The following is a 22,622-nucleotide window of genomic DNA, read 5'->3' as shown; positions in this document are numbered from 1 at the left end:
TCCTCTGGTGTTACATTACATAGTTCATGTTCACTGTTTGGTTCCTCCATTTCAATGTTTTCCTCTGTCTGAGAAAGTGTTGGGAATTCTAGAGAATCACTTTCTCTTTCTGTGTTTTGAGAAAGTTTGTTTAAATCTACAAGTACTACTGTGGCATTCTGCAGTTGTATAACTGAAGTTCTGTCATCTTTCTCATCCAAGTCATCTGCTTCTGCTTCTAAAAAAGGGACCACCTCCACAGTCTGAGGTTTCTCCTCTATACCATCTATTTCTGCACCCAGTAGCAGTTTAGAAGTCTCAGGTTCAACAGCTGGAGTTTCCTCAACATTTGTGTTTGCTAATTCATTAAGACTTTCCAAGTTGGTCTCGACAGTAATTACTGATTCACAGACATTTACAGTCTCTTCTGTTGCTGCTGAGGATTTTTCATATTCATCTCTATTCTTGTCTACTTTTTTCACTGGTTCTGACTCTGCTTTGTGGAGACATGCAGATGATCTGGTCTTTCGTGTAGATTTAACTGATTTGGTACTGAGCCTAAGACTTCTTCTTGTGATCCCCTCTTGGTCACTTTGACTGGGTTCAAAGCATTCCACCTGTGAGACCTCTTCTTCTACTTGAACGATAGTCCCCTTTGAAATGGTTGTTTGCTCCTTGCTAACCACTAAGTCAGTCAGATTTTCTGTCTCAACTGTTTCCTTCTCATTCTGTTCCAGTGGATGATTTTCCTGTTGCTCTGATGTGGCTTCTTCTCTCATTTGATCTGCCTCCTGATTCATGTTCTTTGTCACAGCTACACTTGTTTCCTTGATGACCATCTTGTTTATTTCTACACTTTCTTTTTCTGCAACATCCTCTTCAGGGATGCCCTTCTCAGTAGCTTTTACATTTAATTCATGAGGTTCTTTGTCTTCATCATCTACTTCTGCACATGCTTGATCCCCTTCATCAGCTCTTTTTTCTGTTATTAGGACTATTTCAGTTGTATGTCCCAAAGTTTCAGCTTTTTGCTTTTGTATATGCCCATATTTCCTTTTTGGTGGAGAGTGAACTTGTATTGTTCTACGTCTAAGACTTCTTTCTGTGGTGACTGCAGCCTCATCTAGGTTTTCCTGAACAGGTTTCTCTAGAGAAAGACTGCTAATCTTTTTATCTTTACTCTGATCTTCTGTTGGCATTTGTTCCTCATTGAGTTTATTAAGGTCATATTTTTCTACAACTGTGTCTTCCATTTTTTCTTCCTCAGGAATCTTTTCAGTGTCGTTATTTTTTTGTTGTTCTTGCTGTTTATCCTCTTCCAGTTCTTTTTCATTTTTGTCTGTTTCATCTAGTTTCAGTTGTTCCTCAGTTTTGGAATGTATTAAGAAATCTGAACTCTCACCATCTTTTTCTCTATCTTGGGAAACCTGGCTCAAATCTACAAGTACTACTGTGGATTTTTGTAATCCTATTATTTGAGTACCATCATCTTTCTCTGCCCCCTCATCATGATCTGCTTCTAGAAGTGAGACCTCTTCTTCAGGACTTCCAACAGTCTGAATGGCCTTCTCTTTATCATCTATATCTACACCAATCACAACTTTTTCAGAACTCTTAATTTCAACAGCCATAGTTTCCTTAACATTTGAGTTTGACATTTCTTCAAGACAGGTCTCTGCTGTACTAACTGACGTACAGACATTCACAACCTCTTCTGTTGTTGCTGAGATTTCTTCATATTTATCTCTACTTATATCTGTTTTTTCCACTGGCTCCAATTCAGCTAAGCTTGCTCCTGTGTTCTCCAGCTTACTCACGCATTGATCCATAACTTCATGTCTCTCTTCTGTAACTGAGATTATTTCTGTTTTTTTCTTGCTCATTAATGTATGTCTTGCCTGATGTTCAACAACTACCTCATCTTCTCGTTTTTGTACACGTTCAGATTTTTTTATTGGTGTAGATGTAACCTTTATTGTTCTATGTCTAAGACTTATTTCTGTGCTGACAGGTGCATGGATGTCCTGCTCATGAACAAGGCTACACATTTCTATGTCTGTTTCACCAGCTAAATTAATTTCCTCATTTGTCATCTTTTTGATTTCTTTGGTTGCTTTTTCTGTGGCATCGTCATTTTCTACTTCCACTGCTGGGATCTTCTCCTCTGTAGCCTCTGTAATTTGAGGTACTTCCACTTTGTCATCTGTTTCAGTAGCTTTCAGTAGTTCTGAACTTCCAGAAGAAGTTGCTGTGGCTTTATCAATATTTGTGTTTGTCATTTCACTTTCCTCTGGCGTAACATTTTCATCCATGTCAATTCTTTTTTCGGTCAGAATTTTTGCCCGAGTTTGTGGCTGACTCAGTTTGTGTTGTATCACTTCTTTGCTACGTGTAGATCTCCTAACAGGTGTCACCCCAGGGTCAATAGGTTGATCTCTAAGTCTTGTGGATCTACTTGAGACGTCGGTCAGTTTTTTCTTTTTAGCTTGTTCACCTTGTTTTGGATACTGTTTGTCTTCCTCATATGAATCCTGTTGATCCTTTTTAGAATGTTCAGTTTTAGTTTTTTCATCTTTGCCTTGAACAATAAGATCTGTGGTTTTCACTTCTGACTTATTCTCTTGTTCTTGAGTTACAGAAACATCAGTTGCTACGATGTAGCCTCCTGTAGTACAAGCTAGTTCTTCCATTGGTTTGGTGTCCATGTTCAATGTTCCATCTTGTTCTTCAACTAAAGTATCTTCAGCTATTTGATGTTTTGTTGACACCAAATCCTTTAATTCGCCTTGTTCAACAATATCCATTTCTCCATGATCATCACCTGCCTTTTTAGAAGAAACCTCATCAAATTCTATAATAACAACTTTGGTTTTGCTATGTTCCACTCTTTCCTCATGCTCTTCGAATGTTGTTTTTGATTCTTGTACCTCAATAGGTCCTGCAGATGACTGTTGCAGTACTTCTTCATGAGATTTTTCTGCTCCTTTTACTAATTCAGAAACAGCTGGAACCACATAAAGAGTTTTCTCAATTTGTCTAATTTCATTGTCCACAGTAGATACAGTTTCCACTGTAAGCTCATTTTCGATGCATTCCTTAACTTCATTCTCTGCTCCTGACTGGTGTTCAGCTGAGCTTTCTTCAATAACCTTAGAACTATCATGTTCATATTTATCTACTGGTTGTTCAGTATGTTCCTCTTGAATAACAGCTTTGCTGTGATGTTTGGTTCTTTGTTGGCTTGTTTTTACAGACTTTGTCATTTTAATCATTTCAGCAGGTTCATGCCTGAGTCTTTTGGATCTCCTTGAAGGAGTTTCAGGTGATGTTCTCTTTTGAGTCAGTTTACTTTGGCTGAACACTTGTTTTGTATCATCAGGGCCTACTTTATTTTTCTTAGCTTTTTCAAATGCTGTGCCCTTGTATGTCTTTCTTTGGTGTGGTTCAGAGACTTCTTTTTCAGCCTCACACAGTTTTTGTTGTTTACATAAGACCTCTTCAGTACAAAGAACCTCCATCTCTGTTTGGTCTTTGATTTTTACAGACTGCTGCAGAACTATGTCTTTATGTATGGTTTCACATTTCTCTGGACCTAAGTTGTCATTTCTGTTTTCCTCAATTAGGTCCTTTCCATGAACTTCAATAACCTCACTTCCTTCTCTTTCTTTCTTCTCTGTTATTTCCACATCCCAAGAAACCTGTTCTTTTTCACTTAATTTAGCGTGTATTTCAGGTTGCTCTGTAATCTCTTCCAAAACTTCAGTCCTGCTAAATGTTTCATCAGTCTCACTCTGAGCATTTCCTCCTTCGAGTTCATCTAGCATTTGTCTTATTTCCCCCTTCCCTGTCTCACTGACAGATTTATCTTCCTCAAGATCTTTGTTTTCTAAATTCTCATGTTGTTCCTCTTCAGTTCCTGTACTCATCTTGACAATTTCTACATTTACCACAGACTGAAGTTGGCTTTCATCATTAGACCCTATAATGGTTCCTTGTATTTCAACAGTATGCTCCTTAACCATTCCAAATTCCTCTTTACTGCCTTTTTTACTCTTTATTTCCTCGGATGTGGTGAGTTGAGTGACTGGAGTCCCATCTGATGTTGCTGTAATTATGTATTTTCCCATTTCTTTCTGTGAACTTCTAAACTCTGATATTCTTGTGACAGTCGCAGTTACTGTGTCAGTTGTACTCTGCCAAATAAAAAAAGAAGAAGGATGTTAATGTACAGAAAAATTGCATTGTAAAGGAACACTCCACTTTTTTGGAAATATGCTCCTTTAACCACTCCCCTAGAGTTAAATAGTTGAGTTTTGCCAATTCTGAATCCATTCAGCCAATCTCTGGGTCTGGTAGGAGCACTTTTAGCTTACTTAGCATAAATAATTCAATCAGATTTGTGAATTAGATCATAAACACATGCTCAAAATTGATCAAAGAGTTTCAGGAATTTCCTTAATTAAAGTGTGACTCTTCTGTAGTTGCACCATCAACTAAGATTGACTGAAAATTAAAAGTTGCTATATTTTTGGTCAACAAGGTTATAAACTATACTCTCATTCCAGTGATAATCAAGGAACTTTGCTGCAGTACCATTGCTTACAAAATATCAGCTTGGTCTCACTACACAATGTAACTACAGAAGAGTCAAGCTTTAAATAGAAAAATGATTGGAACTCTTTAGTCATTTTTGATTGAGATGCTAATGGTCTAATCGGATTGAATGATTTATGCTAAGCTATGCTAAAAATCCCCCCACCAGACCCGGAGATTGACTGAAAAGTAAAAAAAAGAAATTCAATTATTTAACTATAAGGGGTCTTTTAAAATGAGCCTTTTTCCAAAAAAGTGGGTTTCTTTAAGAAAACAATGCATGTAATAATATTGTTCGATCTGTTATGCAATCAAGCAACCATGAACATTGATTTGTTTGAATACATACCATGATCACAGTTTCTGAGTCATTTACAGAAAAAGTGTTATCAAGACTTCCCTCAGTGGCCACTTCAATTGGACTTTTAACTCCCGCCTCAATGTCTTCCACCCTTTTAAAGACAGTTGATTGTGTAAATTGTGTAGTACATAATATTGTTATTTAGTAATGTACTGACACATTATGTGTTACCTGATTATGTTCTTTGAAAGCCTCTCTTCTGAATTTTCTCTGATACCTCTACGTTTCAGATTGCTACTTGTACTACGTCTTGTGACAGGTATGTCATCTGCTTCTGTAACAGCGAAGAACATCAGTTATTTTAGGCTAGAAAGATTCATTGATTTTTCAGAGTAAATTAATGTTAAAACCAAAATCATACTTGCCTTTCATTATGTCTGCTATGGTCTCCTCCTAAAGTGGTAAAGTTAATATAGAGATCATCACATTGGATTTACTTCAAGTTCATAATAAGATAAAGTCATTTTCTAGGTGGATTGGCTGAAAAATTGCATATCAATGCAAATCTCCGTAAAAAAAAAAGAAATATGCCAAACATCTTACAAAGTGACAATTTATTTTACTTCTAACTCTTTATTTTATTTTTTCATATTTAATGTTGAGTTCCTACTTTCATTTTGTAATTAAGTGATTTTTGGATTAAGTTAATCAACTTTAATCAACTGTATCACTGTAAATATGCTTTCCTATACTTTCTATATACTAAATCAAATCAATGTCATTTAATTCAGAATAAACAGAATGTTGTTTCTTATCTTACCTCAATTTCCACTGTGGATTCAGTGGTTTCCTGAATCTTTGTGATCTCAATTTCCATTGGAGCGGTGGCATCTTCTTCCTCAAAAATAAGTTTGCTCACAACATGGTCCTTTTCTGTTAACAAGGTATTACATTTATTAGAGTTATAAGTTCATTACATTTTAACTAGATCATCCCATTGGATAAGTCCATCCACACAACTAATTATAAATGGTAATTGCTAAGAAATCTTCAGTGAGAAACTTTAAAGGGCAGCTATTTTACCTCTTTTTCAAGATTTAATACAAGTCTTTTGTGTCTCCTAGGAATGTGTCTGTAAAGTTTCAGCTCAAAATACCCATCAGATTATTATTATGCCTTTTTAAATCTGGGAGATTTAAGCTGTTGTAGCTGTTGCCTGTGCCTTTAATGCAAATGAGCTGGTTCTTCCCGCCCAACGTTCCCACGTGCATGTCAAAGCCATAAACTTCATGTAGATTAACAGCACAGTGACAGACAAGAATGAAGCACATCTCTCTTACTACAGTTTATAAACGGCTATTTGATGTTACTTGCTGTGGAGTTAATTCAAGGCTTTCTGCAATGATGATTCACACACAATCTCATTATAAAGTTCACATGTGCGAACACACACACACACGTTTAGCTTTACACTGTTTTTGCTCAGCAAAGTGACAGGATACACTTTATTATACACTGCTGCATGGATATCCATTATGTTAATGCACAATAAAAAGATTTGTGGACAGATTTAATGTCCACAAACTGGGATTAAAGCATCTTCTTTAATAATTGTATACATGCCTTATATGCAGCTGTGTTGATAAAGTAAAGACGGTAAAATTGCTGTAATTCATTACAAACATTCACTGTTTTAGAAACGTTTTAAACTTGTAAAACTCATTCTTGCTCACATTTGATTATGATTGATGATCACAGAGAGCTCAACAGATCTTTTAATCCCGGTTGCTTTGCTCACGTCTTGTCTAGTTGATATGTTTATACGTATTACTAAATAGACATGTTCATACTCAGCTTTTAATCGATTCGGTGGACGGGGAAAACCACACTCCTATTAGAGGATGGCATTTTTTTGGGAATCCCTAGGGTCTCGGGATTCCCGTGGGATTCCCGCAGGATGGGAGTCATCTTTGCTTTTAATCAGGGGATTGGGACAGTACAGGACTAAATAGTTAATGGGAGCAGACGAAAGCGGGAATCAACCAATAGGAAGATAACTAAAAAGTGCACTATAACTTTTGTTTCTGCTTTTTTAATTCCTTTTTTTCAAAATGTGTAAATATTTAATTAATACTTTTTAATTGTGCATGCTGCTTATCTCTCATTATGCAAGAGCATATTGGATGAATATTGTTAAAGTTAAAAAACTTCAACTAAATGAGTAAAATGCAGCTTGGTATAAACGATGTACTGTTTTTCGTTTATTTACTGTAACTGATCTCCATAAAATCTAGAAACAGGGACTCAGAAGCTGGTCTAAAACAGCAGATAAAATCAAATTCTACGTACTACTTAAAAAATATATATATGGGAGCGGTACAGGAGCGGGAGACATTTTAAACAGGAGCGGGATTGGAGTGGGAGTCATTTTATCAGGAGCGGGATGGGACAGGATTATTTTTTTTAACTTTGTTGTGGACTGGAGTAAAAATCCACTCCCGCGTCATCCTCTAACTCTTATGTTACGTTGTGGGGGCCTTAAATTGGGAGGGATTTAGATCCTATTTTAACGTCAAGAAATAAAAAAGAGACTTATTGTGTTTATATCACTCCAATATGCCTGTGGACACACTATACCTACAAACAGTTCTGTCCAAACAGCTTACAAAAGTTGATTTTCATCATTGGTGCAGTTTAAACATATATTTATAAAAGCACTGATTAGGAAAAGTGCCAATAAAGCTAAAAATACACATATTTTCTTTACCTTTTTGCTTCAACCCTTGTAGCCTCTTCGCTATTAGAGTTCTCTGGAAAAAGCCTCCTGTATTTTCTACTTCCCATAGGAACTCTTTGTCTGCTGGATATATTCTCAAGTACTTTTCACAAACTGTAAGAAGAGAGACAGTTGTTTCCATGAACAATATCTGATAGAATGTATGAAAAGGTGACTAGCCAGAATGTAAGATTGATTCCATACCTTTATACATAGCTTCAGAAAGAGGAAATTTTAATCCTGTATCCTCATTTCTGAAGCTACAAACAAAATCTTCCAGTATCTTTACGCCATGATCCTTGCCTCGGTGACACTTCCTGACAAAAACCGTGTCCATGACAGGAAGCTGATAGCACTGGGTCACAAAGTTTTTGCACAAGCTCCCTGTAAATGAAGAGTAATATGATGTATCCAATAATTAAGGTCTAAATGTAATGATACATGATGTCATTTTTTGTGCAATGTTGTCTGGCAACTCTGGGCAATGTTTCTGTCAACTGGCAACTGGGTGGGACACAGGTCAACTATTCAGTGGAACAAAAATTCATTGTTACCATCTGCTACCAAAACCTTGCTCAGAGCCCCAATCGTAAAGTTTAATGTTCTTGAACAGCTCCCACTAGCTGAATGCAAGAGTGGTTGTTTATTTATCATAGCAGAAGTGAAACACATTAATAATAAAGCTAATATAATGAATGCATGACAAGGAAGCACAAAACAAACACACAGAAACTTGACACCTATGCAAAAGTATACAAGGAATCTAAATCACTTACTGCACCTTTAACCCTTTCACACGTACAGTTTAAATACTTTATACGACTATACTGTATGACCATACTGCGTCAAGTTTATCACCACAGCCCCAGTTATTTATGCATACTGTATATTGTTTCTTTTTTCCCTTTCCAGCAAATGCAAATGATAAATGTAAATATTATATTGTGAAATATCTGATATTCCAATCCTCATGTGTATTCCATCATAAAAAAGCAGCTTAAAAATGATCATTGTTTGATATTTGATGGGTATTTCTATTCTGTTGGAAGATTTGCTGGAACATGTCAATTCATAGTTTTCTGTCAAAATAAATGGAAGTTAGCAGCTGTTTAACTGTAAAAGGAAAAGAGTAAACATAAACAGTGTGTTTCTTATGTCAATGAAGCACAGCATTTCCCCTTTTAACACAATATATTTTATTTTGAGAAACATTTAAAATATTTTGGAGCAGTAAACATGTCAGGCTGAATAATTCAAATCAATCGCTGACTTCTGTTGTCTTTATTTTAAAACACAGATTTCTTTACAATTTAAAACGTTAAATCTTTGGATATCTTTTCTGCTGGAGATAATGTTGTTCTAAAAAACATAGATAAAAAATCCTACATATACCCTAGGAACGGTATAGCAGAAAATTTTGGTGGTTTTAAAACTTTGACTTTTCCGAACCGCAGTATACCTTAAAACCAGTTATTGTCCCATGACTTGCTAGTACATATGTGTATTTGAAAGTCTGAAACCTAAAATAAATGTTATTTGTTTGAAAACACTGATAAACTGTCATTTCTTACGAGCACCATGTGCCTCTTTCTATACCTCAGCCTAGGGGTGTTCGATTTAATTTGTTTTGAGTTCTTAACTCCTAATTTTTGAGTCCATGAAATCGACTGCAGAATCAACTCCATTTACATTAATTTGAAATAGCGCAAGAATGAAACATTAATGACGCTTTATACAATGCTATTCTTTGGCAGTTGAAAGTAAAATAGTTATTAGCCTACAATTTTTTTACAGCATATTTTAATTGTCTAATTTAGATCCTTTTACATACTGCTTGCAAGAGACAGAAAGTTAAAACATGAAATTATTATCAAAATTTTTAATGAAAAGAAGTATAGCAGTACATCAACAAAGATAGCCTTAATAGCCTAAATATCTTAACCTAACGAAATAATTTGGCACAGAGAACATTCACATAAGGCACGCCCAAAATTGTCAATTTAAAGTTGTTACTTTCTGTAATTTTTTTTAACGGCAACACATGCTCGATCGTTAATTGATCAATAACCTGTCCTGGAGTCTATGTCCATTAAGAGTCGAGAAATCGATAGAGAGTCCACTCCCCATCCCTACCTCAGCTCAATGACATGTGATCGTACGCTCGAGGGACCAGTGTGATGATCTCACCAGTCTGATTATAAGTGTGAAAAGGGTTAAATTCCACAGCTGTAGGAAATGCTCACTTTCCACCGAACAACTGCTACTGATAGCTCCAAGCTGGTCACGTGATTCGCTGCTATTATTCTGATTGGAGGACCTCAAAATTTGCAGATGACTGATCTAACGCACAGTTTTGTTGTGCATTCTCAGTAGAAAAGTAGCCAAGCAACATCACTCTACAATATAGCCAGGAAATATTGCTTAAAAATTATAGACAAGGCTTCATAAGAACTATCCTTACCTTTGGGCTTGAATGAGTAAAAGCCAATGGCCACTCCATCCTTCCACAGTATTTTTGCAGATTCATGCTCCCCATGGCAGAGGAAGAAAACCTCTTCACCGCTCTTCTCATTTCTCAACACAATTCTGTTGAGGACATACAGGACTATCCTCTCCCCAACAGTGCTGACCTGGCATAAACATGGCAATAGTGCTGTAGCAGTTTTGCAAGCTATTTCAAATAATGAATACATTTGCAGTTTAACAAAATATTAATGATGGCACTTTTAGGCCATTGAAGCATTGCATAAAAAAGAGAAAACACTGACCTTGATCAAGCCTGTTCTTGAAGGCTCTGCTGTTTTAAGAACCTCTTCAACTCCCCACCACTTCCCCAGCAAATAAAGCCCTACAACTGTACAGTAGATATAATTCAATCTCACATAAAACAGATAGTGGTAACATCACAATATGTGCAAGTAACTCAGATTTTCATAATCATATTACCTGTGATGGAGTCGTCAGGCGAGAACAATGCAAGAATCTTCTTCTTAGTATCTGCACCATATAGAGGGACGAAACTCACATTGCAGAGACCAATCTCTATCTGTTGATGAGGAAACATATTTGAAAAGATTAAAATGTTTCTTATAACTTTTAACAGGGTTTCTACAGTTTTCATCAAGTCAAATTTAAGACATTTTAAGACCATAATGAATGAAATTTCAGACTTACACAAGGCAAAATGAAAAAGATTTTTTAATTGACCAGTTTAAAACCTTAACAATACTTATTAACATGTTATTGTAGGGAAGACAATTCAACCATATTAAGAAATAAAAAATAAACATTTCTTACAACTTTTAGCTTTACATGAACACACTGTAAAATCCAACCATTTGAGGAAACCGATTGCAACAAAACATTTAAGTTCAAAAACTAATCCTAACGAGTACTGTAAACTTAATCCACTTAAGTTGAAGTAATGAAGTATTTAATTAACGCATTACCTTCAACACTGAGTTCCAAACTCTTTTCAAATGAGTAGAATTAATTTTTAGTAAAATTTGGGTTAACTACACTCATTTCTTATGATAAAGTTGACTGTTGGGTTTTACAGTGTAGGAAAATCAAAACCTATTTAAAATTATTTAAGACCTACAACACAATATTTCAGTGGATTTAAGACTTTTTAAGGCCTGAAATTTGGTTTTTGAATTTTAAGACCACGCTAATACCCTGTTTTAACTACCATTTATTTTTTAAAGAAAGAAGTATTTCTTATTTCTGTCATGACAACTCTTAGAGAGATTTGGTACCATATCAGTATATGGCATTTTCCCATATTACCTGTTTGGAATTAGGCAGGATGAGGTACTCAGGTTTTCTATATGGAAGCTGAGACATGTATTCCTCTGCTGCCTGCTCCAAGGACTCATGATCCACATTTGTCAGAATATCTACAGGAAATGCCATCCTATGGAAGAAAAGGTAGATGGTTTTTACAATAATAACAGTAATAATAGTAAACGTAAAAAAAAAAAAAAAAGTAGAAAAGTTCACTCACATAAAACACATTAAATTTTAAACATTTAAACATTTAAATTTTCCTCTGACTACTTTTTAATTACCTATATTTTAAGTTTATATATATCAACCTGTGCAGTGCACATGCCCTTTTTAGTCTCGGATAGAAAGTGCCCCTCCAAAATGATCAAAAGTGCCCCCGCACACCCTCTATCTCAAGAGCAAACTCACGTGAACGCAGGGAGAACATGCAAACTCCACAAAGAAACGCCAACTGACCCAGCAGAGGCTCCAACCAGTGATCTTTTTGCTGTGAGGCGACAGCACTACCTACTATGCCACTGCGTCTATAAAATATGCATATAGACACAGAACAAGAACAAACACTGGCTCATACTGTAGACATACAAAGGACATTGATTCATTTTCTTTTCGGCTTAGTCCCTTTGTAAATCTGGGGTCGCCACAGCAGAGTGAACCGCCAACTTATCCAGCATATGCTTTACACAGTGGATGCCCTTCCATCTACAACCCATAACTGGGAAACATCCATACACTCCGATTCACACACGTACACTACAGACAATTTAGCGTACCCAATTCACCTTTTTCACATGTCTTTGGAATTAAGGGGGAAACACCCGTTGGGGGATGCACCTGGAGAGAAAACACTCGAACACGGGGAGAACATGCAAACTCCACACAGAAACTCCAACTGACCCAGCCAAGGCTCGACCCAGCGATTTTCTTGCTGTGAGGCAATCGTGCTACCCACTGCGCCACCATGCAGCCCACATACAAAAGACAATATAAAAAAAATCAAAAAAGAAAAAAAAGCATCATAGTCACAAAACATACAGTCAAAACTAGAGAGGGTATATGACTTAAACCTCAGAGGGGTCACTGGATTGCTCTTAAGATATGGATTTGTCAAATAAATCAAGAAATTGACCTCATAGCCAAAAATTTGAATCTCCATCCAAATAACATCAAATCAGAAATCCTGTTCTGGAATGAGGGTGATAATGGTGATTTCCAATTATTATTCTATGACTACTTTAACACAGCTTTTTGGACTTGGTACATGGTACAAAATATAACAATGTGATATTTGTCACTTGATAATACTGTAGTTTTGTTCGGACAATGTGCAACCTGACATTATCAAGTATGTCACTCACTTTGGAAAAAACCAAAAAAACTAAAAGCAGAAATAGAGAGAAAGACAGAAAGACAGACTCTTAAACCTGTCAGAAAGGCTCTATTAGTTAAGTAGTTATGTTTATAAAAGATGATGTAATTAAGCTAATCACACAACTAAAAGAGTGACATTTTCCTGATTATCATGGGGTAATTGCATGGGTGTAATTGCAAATGTGATCCTCATTTTATACAACAACTAACAAGTTATTACTGTTCAAAAAAGCTGGTGCAGAACATTTTGTTGTTTCAGAGCAACACTACCGTGCTTATTGCTGTTGCCACTATAAATACATTCTTGCTCCCCTTGTGTTTTTGTTGTTGTTGAATCAATTTAAATTTTCTAGTCATCTCAACTTATATCAGTCAAACTTTTGGGCAGCAAGTCTGTGCAGTTTATGCTGTAGTACAGTGGTGAGAAATTCCTAGAGAGCTGCAGCTCTGCAGAGTTTAGTTTCAACTTTCTACACACACTGAAGCTGCAGTCACACTGCACTTTTCTCCCCATAGACTTCCATACATGAATGCGTCAGACAGGAAACGTAAACTCGTCCGACAAGTTTTACAGTTTGCTACGTTGTACAGTTTGAGCTTGGTAAACTCTGACCTGCGAATCGCATCAGATGATTGCGTGAGACCACTCAAAGATCAAAACATGACCTCTCTGGGCAGAAATTTAAAATATGGATCAATCACTCGCTTTTTTAAATGTCTAATCATCTTGTTAAATCCAAGCTCAAACTCTAGTGTAACCACAGCTTTATTTGTAGGTTACAAACAAGCCTGAAGGACTCATTTATTTTGATTACGTGTGTTTCATTAGAGTTAAAACTAAACTGTGCAGAGCTGCAGCCGATCAACATGTTTCAATTATTTTACTCATGTAAAACCAAAAAATAAAATCTAGATCAGAACCACAACAAAAGGATGTTTATCATTCTAGAGTGGTTGTGTACACATACCGTCAACACACATTTGATTGAAAAGACAGTTATAAACAATTTTACCTTTTAAATATAATACATTTTGGCGACGTAGTGGCGCAAGAAGGTCGCTAGTTTGAGCCTCGGCTGGGTCAGTTGGCATTTCTGTGTGGAGTTTGCATGTTCTCCCTGTGTTCACGTGGGTTTCCTCTGGCTGCTCAGGTTTCCCCCACAGTCCAAACACATGCGGTACAAGTCAGTTGGGTAGGCTAAATTGTCCGTAGTGTATGAGTGTGAATGAGTGTGTGTTTCCCAGACATGGGTTGTGGCTGGAAGGGCATCTGCTGCGTAAAAACGTGCTGGATAAGTTGGCGGTTCATTCTGCTGTGGCAACCCCGGATAATTAAACGAGCTAAGCCAAAAAGAAATTGAATGAATGAATGAATATAATACACTTTATAATTGATTTACATTTATTGAAGAGTAACAAAGCAAAAGTGTATCATATCACTTCATACTTACTTCCTGGGCCATTTATATTGAAGTTGATACATAGCCGCACCATGTTGGTGTTTTGTAACATCTATTTTTATGAGGTGAGTTGTTAGCCCAACACTCAACCCCCAATCTGGAGGACCAGGACATACACACATACTCTACGGACGATTTAACTTACCCAATTCTCCTACCGCACATGTCTTTGGACTGTGGGGGAAACCAGAGCACTCAAAGGAAACCCACACAAACACAGGGAAAACCTGCAATCTCTACACAGAACTAACCCAACCAAGGCTCAAACCAGCGACCTTCTAGCTGCGAGGCGACAGAGCTTCCCCCTTCCCTGCCTTACCACCCTATCATATCACTTCATAGTTCTTCATATTTTTCTGTGTGAACCTTTTTAACTGTGGTTGAGGAATGCGGTAAAAGCTGCTTGCGACATAAACCTGAATTGCCCTTGAGTGATGCAGCTGACAGCTGCTTCTGACAATAATTGCAGAGGCAGAGAAAAATATATCAACTTAATGAGATATTCTGGCGTGCCACACCTCCAACTCAACTACAACACATAGTAGTACCCATGTGTTTCATAACAAACAGCTCTGCACAAATATGGAACAGGAGCTGAAGAAGTGGGAAAATCAATGTGTGCACCACATAAACAAACACATTTGTGCTGTGGGCTCCTTTCCTGGTTTGGCACGCTCACTTATTGCTTAAAAAACCACTGTGTATGTACAGTGTACAATCAAATTTGTAGAGTATGCCAAAAGACAGAAGATACTCAAAAACAGAACTCAAAAACTGGAGGGCCGCAGCTTTGCACAGTTTTGCTCCAACTCTAATCTAGCACAGCTGATCCAGCTAATCAAGGCGATCAAGACTACTAAAGACTATTAAGCAGGTGTGAGTTGGAGGTGGTTGGAGCTAAACTATGCAGAGCTGCTGCCCTCCAGGAATTGGGTTTGAGTACATTGTCATAAGGATTGAGTCAATACGTATTAAATAAAAGCTTTACAAGCACAAACTGAACGTTAGCCCCGCCTGAACTAGTCAATACTACAACATGTTGTTATTAAGCCAGATAATCATGTGTATTTGTTCACATTTGTGCCTCTACAGTGAACATATTTTGATAGGAAAATCATTTAAAGGCTGTGAATGCGTCAGTGGGCCTTCTGTCAGAGTTCATTACCAGTGAGGCAGAAGAGCGAGCTTTGTTTGTGTCTGTGCATTTGGGTTTGCTGAACCAGATGAACACCTTCCTCATGCACACACCTTCAGGGCAACTAAATATGAATATCTGCTCTTTGCAGAAACACGCTCACTAAAACACTACCCCTGTGAAAACTGGTGCTCTGGAAGATAAAAACATCAAACATAGCAGTATTGCTAAATGCTACCACCACAACTTAGCTGGGTTGTCATGATGTGCCAGATTAACAACACTAGTGACATAAGACAATGACTACATTTACATGGACATCAGTAATAAAATTATTTGCCTTAATCTGAATAGACAATAATATAATTAAGGTGTTTACATGAGTTGCTTTTTGAAAGTTCCATTTATGATCCAGTTTTATGTGTTATAGCACATAATTTGATTAACGTCCTAATGTCATCACGATATCCACAATTTCCCCAGAGTTTCATGTAATTTTAGGTATTTCATTTTTAATTTGTCGACTTTAAATGCAGTTTGGCACTTTCACTTTCATTCAGAAACATTTCATGCATGCCCCCCATGATAAACGAGATGTTGGATGCGAGTATGAACTGCTGGAAGAGTGTTGTTTTAATGGAATTTGATACCGCATTAAATAGTTTGTTTAATTTGTTTATGCAAGGTCCCGGAACAGATCGGGGTAATGGATCCGGCAGGTTACCCAAGGATGGAGAAATGTCACGATAGAGAGGTGGTAGGGGGGGTTGGTTTTGGACGGCAGAGGGGTGTCGCTGACGAAGTACGAAAGTGAAGAGCGGTTGGTTTTTCGCGGATAAAAGTGAAGAGGGTTAGGGAGTCGTGGAAGAAAGTGAAAGTGAACAGTGGACGGGGGAAGAGGGCGATTGAGGAGGGAGATCTGTAAAATGAGGTGCCCTGCCGCACACTGTATGGGAGAAAACCTTCACATTTCGTGATGCAGATGTCTGTGGTCCTTCACTGACTTAGTGGATGCAAAAAATAACATCAAACAGCCATGTGTAGACTATCCTGACGCAAAATGCAGCGAAAATCCTACACGACAGTAAGAGTTTGATTGCAGTGTTTACATGTCTATACTGCAGTTCAATAATGTCAGTAAAATCAGCATACTCCACGTTAGTTTGATTTCTGTATAGTTCCATTATGACCTTAATTATTGATTTATATCAGACCTTAATGATTAAATTAATCAAAAAACACTGTTTACATGGTAGACTCTTAATCAGAGTATTGTCTCAATCGCATTAAATTAGGATTATTGGTGTCCATGTAAACGTAATTAATGTCAACTTCAGATAAACTTGCTATATTCATGCCTTCAATTCAAAGGTATTAGGGTTATCAGATTATAAAGCTGCCCTCCAAGAGTATCACATTCATGTGCGCTCTAAAAAAGTATAGCTGATGTTTTTTATAAAATGCATTGTACAGAACAAATTTAGTATTGCCCATGGGAAGTGCTTTGCACATGGCATTTGCATGTGAGTTTGTAGGTCAACATAAAAACAAGTTTAGATTATTAGCATATGTGCTGTTGTACTTTCATAAAAGTCTCTTCAATCATTCATTTTCATTCACCTTAGTCACTTTATTTATCAGGGGTCGCCACAGTGGAATGAACCGCCAACTATTCCAGCGTATGTTTAAAGCTATTTAAAATAATTTATCATAACTTTTTGTCATTTTTTGTCAACATAACCACACCAACTGCAATATATTGCCATATTTTATGATGCTGTAGCCTATGAATTCCTATTTTAATGAAGCTTTTTATTTATTTGAATAAAGAAATCACAAAACACAAACTTTCTGACAACTTTCAAACAAAGCGAATGCTTAATCCAGTTACAATGCTACTAAAATTATCTAAAGTTTGTACACACAGAAATGTTACATTACAATGTTGTCACTGGGACTGTATTTAAAAGCTACAATTTTGTACTTTTATAATACTTAAGTACTGCAACAGTGTCAGATTTCGAACGTGTATTTCTGTGAAAGGTCGTCAGTACATGGATCGCCTGACAATGGGTTTGGTAACACGGTGTACTTAAAGCGCCCTAAAGCTCGTGGGTGTGTGTGCAACCTCGCTGCAGGAATCTTTGCATTTAAAGTCCCACGAACTAACCAATAACCAACCCAACACTTTTGCACAAGTTAATCCATCTCAACCAGCAAAACTTGTCTGTAAAACATTTAAAGTCAAATACATCAACACATGGAACCCTTTGTTTATGTTTTGTAATTAGTTGAAACTTGTTTTTGGTGGGTTTGAGTGAGGATAGCTGTGCGCGCGCATGTTTGCAAACATTTCTATATTTTAACATCTATGTTTAAGGATTATGTGGGCCCGTCGAGTGATTTCCACCTACTGTTTAGCTGGAGTGAGCAGGATTCAGTTGTAGTAGCCTACAACACAGGGAAAACATGCAGCCCCGAAAAGATTGCAATTGCATAATACAGCGCACATATGTCATTAATAATGAACTAATTGAATTAAACATTCTAGTCGTGCTGTTACATGTTCTGCAGCTCTGCAAGGGGGAAACTGGTGTTTAAAAACAGCTTTCTGAAAATTATTATCAACACAAATGGTCAGACATATGAGTAAAAGTGATATTTTTCAATAAACATGCAGGATTTATTCAGTATAAACACTGCACCCTGTGAACTCGAGCAGGAGAAGCTTAGTAAACAAACACTAATCCAGCGCGCTGAAGATGCGTATTTGGCACGTCGCGCCATTACATTGTTGTTTTGATTTGAAGAACAAAATTAACCACCCAGAATGTGTCATAGAAAGAAAGAATAACTTACCTGGCTTTTTAAAATTCCCGGCGTTTATGATATATTTTTTATTCTCGTGAACCTCAGTGCATGAATATTACGTGGCTGTTACATAGTTGTGCATACGCGCGTGCCGAAGCTCCCTCCCTCTCGTTCCCTCCACTTTGAGCAGCGCACGAGCAGCCAACGGGAGAGGAGCGCACAATCGCGTTATGCAATCACAGACTAAATCTGGAACGCGTTTTATATTAAAAAAACAAATAGATTTGACACCACGTAAACACATATGAAGTATTAGTGGAATTTAGAAGTCCATACTAAATCATAAAAGTAGGCATTTCAGATAAAATCGATGTACGGTCTTAAAATGATAACCCGGAAAAATTACTGATGCAGAAAATTATTCAGAGAAAGCAGAGAATGCTCAGAGAGCATAACAAGCCACGACTGAAAAAATGACCATCGGTTTGCCACTGGAAACAGTAAAGAAACACCCCAGAGGGTAGAGTCCAGCCCCCTACGTTTTTTTTTTCCACATGCCATTATTTTATTTGTTTTGCTATTGAATATTAGCCTATAAATCAGTGATATAATCTTTACAGACCCCCTATGATATATAAAACCAAAGTCACATGAATAACCAATACTGCACTCTCAGAAAAAAATGTTGTATACCAAAGAAGGTACAAACCCTTGGCATTGGGGCAGTAACTTTTTATGGGACAGAATTGTACCTTAATACAAAGAAACTAATTTGTGCTATTGCAGTTTGTACTTTTAAGGACAAGGACATGATTTGACCCATGGAAAACCTAAATGTACCTTTGGTTTTTAAATCTGCAAAAACAATATTGTACCCCAAAGGCACAAATCTGATCTATGACAAACCACTATACAATACCACTACAGTGACAAGACATTTTGTACCCTAACATTGTCAAAGGTGTTTCTTCAAAAACTATTTAAATACATTTTGCTTTATCCAAAATGCCTCAGTTTATTTTCAGTAAATATAAAACATCAAATACATTTTTAAACAATGTTTTAAAGACGTTTCTTGTTGTGTAAATGCACCTTTTCCATTTATAATAAAGAATAAAAAAACACTAACATAAATCAAAATATCTATTTTTGCTAAACATTTCACAACTTTTTTCACAAAAAGTTACAGAAATACATTCTCCCATGTACAATATTAAACAAACAAACAAACAAAAAATCTCAAATTTTCACATAATGCCTTTGTAAGCATGTCAAAGTTCATTTAATTTACTTAATTTTAAAATAGAAATGCAAACATATTGTAATGAGATATGCACAATGTTTAATTAGTTTTACAATACTAAAATGTTTGCATGAACACTTTGTATATGCAGGACTTTCGCCAGCTACTAGTGGAAGGCAAACACCAAAAGGTGCGAATATCAATTATGAAACTGTAATTATAAGTAGATGTTTTCTAAATGTTTATTAAAAAGCCTTACATATTTACTTTCCAACACCTAAAGTTTTGTTTTACCATTTTTTGTATTATAGAACTTAATAATAAATGTTTACGAGTTTCTTTAAACATACAGTTGAAGTTAGCATTATTAGCCCCCCTGAATTTTTAGACCGCTTGTTTATTTTTTCCCCAATTTCTGTTTGACAGAGAGATTTTTAAACACATTTCTAAACATAATAGTTTTAATAAATCATTTCTAAAAACAGATTTATTTTATCTTTGCCATGATGACTAAATAATGTTTGACTAGATATTTATCAAGACAGCCCAAAGTGACATTTAAAGGCTTAACTAATTAGCTAACTAGGCAGGTTATGGTAATTAGGCAAGTTATTGTATAACGAAGGTTTGTTTTGTAGACAGTCTTGAAAAAATATAGCTTAAAGGGGCTAATAATTTTGACCTTAAAATGGTGTTTAAAATATTAAAAACTGCTTTTATTCTAGCCAAAATTAAACAAAAAAGACTTTTTCTGGAAGAAAAAATATTATCAGACATACTGTGAAAATTTCCTTGCTCAGGTGAACGTTATTTGGAAAATATTTTAAAAAGAAAGTTAAAGGGATCTAATAACCTCAACTGTATGCTTTTAAATGAAGATTTTTGTTTTAATAGGAGTTTATTTATAAATCACTTTGCCTTTCCAGTACTATTTATTTTTAGAGATGTTGTAATAAAGGAGTTGTCCAACACTTATGTACCTTTTATATGAGAAATATTGTGTAGCTTCATTTCAATTAGACCATAAAAGGTACAGAACAGTACTATATAAGGTCTTATCTGTACCATAAGGTGCAACTTTTACAAAGGTACAAAACTGTTCCTTAAGGAACATTATTTGTACCACTGTGTACCTTTTTTCTGAAAATGTTTAATATACAGACACATATTATATATGTGGGTCTAAATTTAAATATATTAAGTTAATATAATTATTGTTTGTACTTATCATATACTCTGTTCAGTTATATGCACATTGATTTGCATATAACAGTATTTGCTATTATTAATTTCACTTCACATGGAATTTGTGACAATCTGTTTGAATCTTACAGTTTTATTTATTTTATTTTATTATTTTTTTTGATTGCTAAAACAATTTCTGAACCCTTTCTCCATTTTCTTACACCATTAAACACAAAACCTTATTTTCAAGTTGTATTACAGTGTTTCTCAACTGCTAAAACACTAAACCCTATTGTCTGAACCAAATGCTCCGTTGCCTGAACCCACTGATTGAATCAATCACTCTTTTGGCAAAACCATAAGCACTTTTCACCTGCAGACACAACTTGCAACACGTTTTTTATTGTGATGCACCACTCCTGCATTATGTGGTGAGAAAAGGTGACAAAAATAAAAAACAATTACAGCTTTTTTACAATGGCTATGACAGTTTTTTCAATACATTTAACACGTTTCCTAAACTCTAACAGTTTTTTTTTTTTTTTGGATTGCTTAAGCACGATTTTTAAAACAGGGCCCATGTTTTCAAAACACACACAATTACACACAATTAGCACAACCACACACCCAATTAGCAAAACACTACAGATCCTTTGCATAATTAAACACTCTTGTGAAAACTATACACTTGTGTTTAAAAAGCACACTTTTTTACCATAAGAAACACACGTTTCACATTTACTATACACTGTTTGCACGAGTTACACACTGCTGTGATAAACCTAAAACACTTTTAGCACTTCTACTTCCCTATGATTAGAGTAGGCTACCATCAACAAAGCACAAATAAAAAGTAAATTCCCAAACACTACTCAAGAACAATGTTGTACCTTGAAGAAACTCATTTATTCCCCAAGATGTCCAACATGTTTACATGAAGATTCAAAGTACTGTAACATGTCACTTTACGTATTGAACTGTAAGTTAGACATTGTCTCTTCGTCTAGCTGGATCTGGCATGAGAATTATCAACATTGCAATGTTGTCCTTAGCTAGACACCTTGGAAAGAAATGTCTTGAATGTAGAATCTTGTATTGCTGCTACCTCCATCTGGTCACAGGCCTCCTCCATGGCTTGGATGAGGGGAACCTCAGCTTGTAGACGGAGATCATATACCTTTCACCACTATGCCAAGAAAAACTCTTCTATAGGGTTGAGGAATGGAGAGTGTGGTGGAAGATATAGGACGGTGAAATGTGGATGTTGCTGAAACCAGTTCTGAACCAGAGCAGAACGGTGGAAAGACACATTGTCCCAGACAACAATGTATTGCAAATGATCGATTTGATTTTCTGCTGTTATGTTGTGCAATTGGTCCAAGAATGTAAGTATATGTGCTGTGTTGTAAGGGCCCATATGGTCATGGCAGTGGAGGACCCCATTCTTTGTAATGGTTGCACAGAGTGTTACTGTATATTTCCCCCACGTTGCCCTGGGACATTGACTATAGCCCTGTGCCCAATGATGTTTCTTCTATTCCATGTTCTCATCAGGTTGAACACACCATCATCTACGTAAGCAAACTCATGCTAGATCTCCTCTCCATCCATTCGTAAAATTACCTGAAGCACAGTGTCAGGCAAAATTGTGCAGTTCAGTGTAGATCTAGTATTACAGTACAGTAAAAGATAATGAGACAGTATGCAAGATTACACTGCTAAAGTGAATACATAACTCTGCATAATCATGCCACAGTCTTTTCACCCTTTCGAAATTGTGCTCGAAAGGCACTCCATAAATTTGCTTCATTTGAATATGTTTTTAAAAATTTTTTTATGGTGTGTGCCAGTGTTGATATTGAGACCTAATGGTTTTCATTTAAACTGGCATTTTACAGTGCTTAAACACCTGATTGATGTGTCTACAATTAATCAAACAAGTGTTTGCACTCCTGACGGAAGTGACTTCATGATAGATT

At 36.2% G+C, this 22,622-nt stretch overlaps 1 protein-coding gene across 4 annotated transcripts; it reads right to left on the bottom strand.

Annotated features, from left to right (window-relative positions):
* Positions 1 to 1,280: 1,280 nt before the first annotated feature.
* Positions 1,281 to 18,368, bottom strand: fam169aa (family with sequence similarity 169 member Aa). 4 transcript variants are annotated; one of them, NM_001441511.1, is given in 13 exon segments: positions 1,281 to 1,846; positions 1,849 to 4,172; positions 4,922 to 5,024; positions 5,105 to 5,207; positions 5,299 to 5,326; positions 5,694 to 5,806; positions 7,641 to 7,763; positions 7,854 to 8,033; positions 10,111 to 10,279; positions 10,418 to 10,503; positions 10,596 to 10,695; positions 11,439 to 11,565; positions 18,264 to 18,368. In NM_001441511.1, coding segments are annotated over 12 exon segments (3,489 nt in total). In that variant the 5' UTR covers position 11,565; positions 18,264 to 18,368; the 3' UTR covers positions 1,281 to 1,812.
* Positions 18,369 to 22,622: the final 4,254 nt, after the last annotated feature.

The sequence above is a fragment of the Danio rerio genome, chromosome 5, assembly GCF_052040795.2.
Source record: "Danio rerio strain M-AB ecotype USA chromosome 5, GRCz13ab, whole genome shotgun sequence".
Taxonomy (NCBI): domain Eukaryota; kingdom Metazoa; phylum Chordata; class Actinopteri; order Cypriniformes; family Danionidae; genus Danio; species Danio rerio.
Note: the sequence above shows the minus strand (reverse complement) of the source record. Positions and strands in the feature narration are given on the sequence as shown.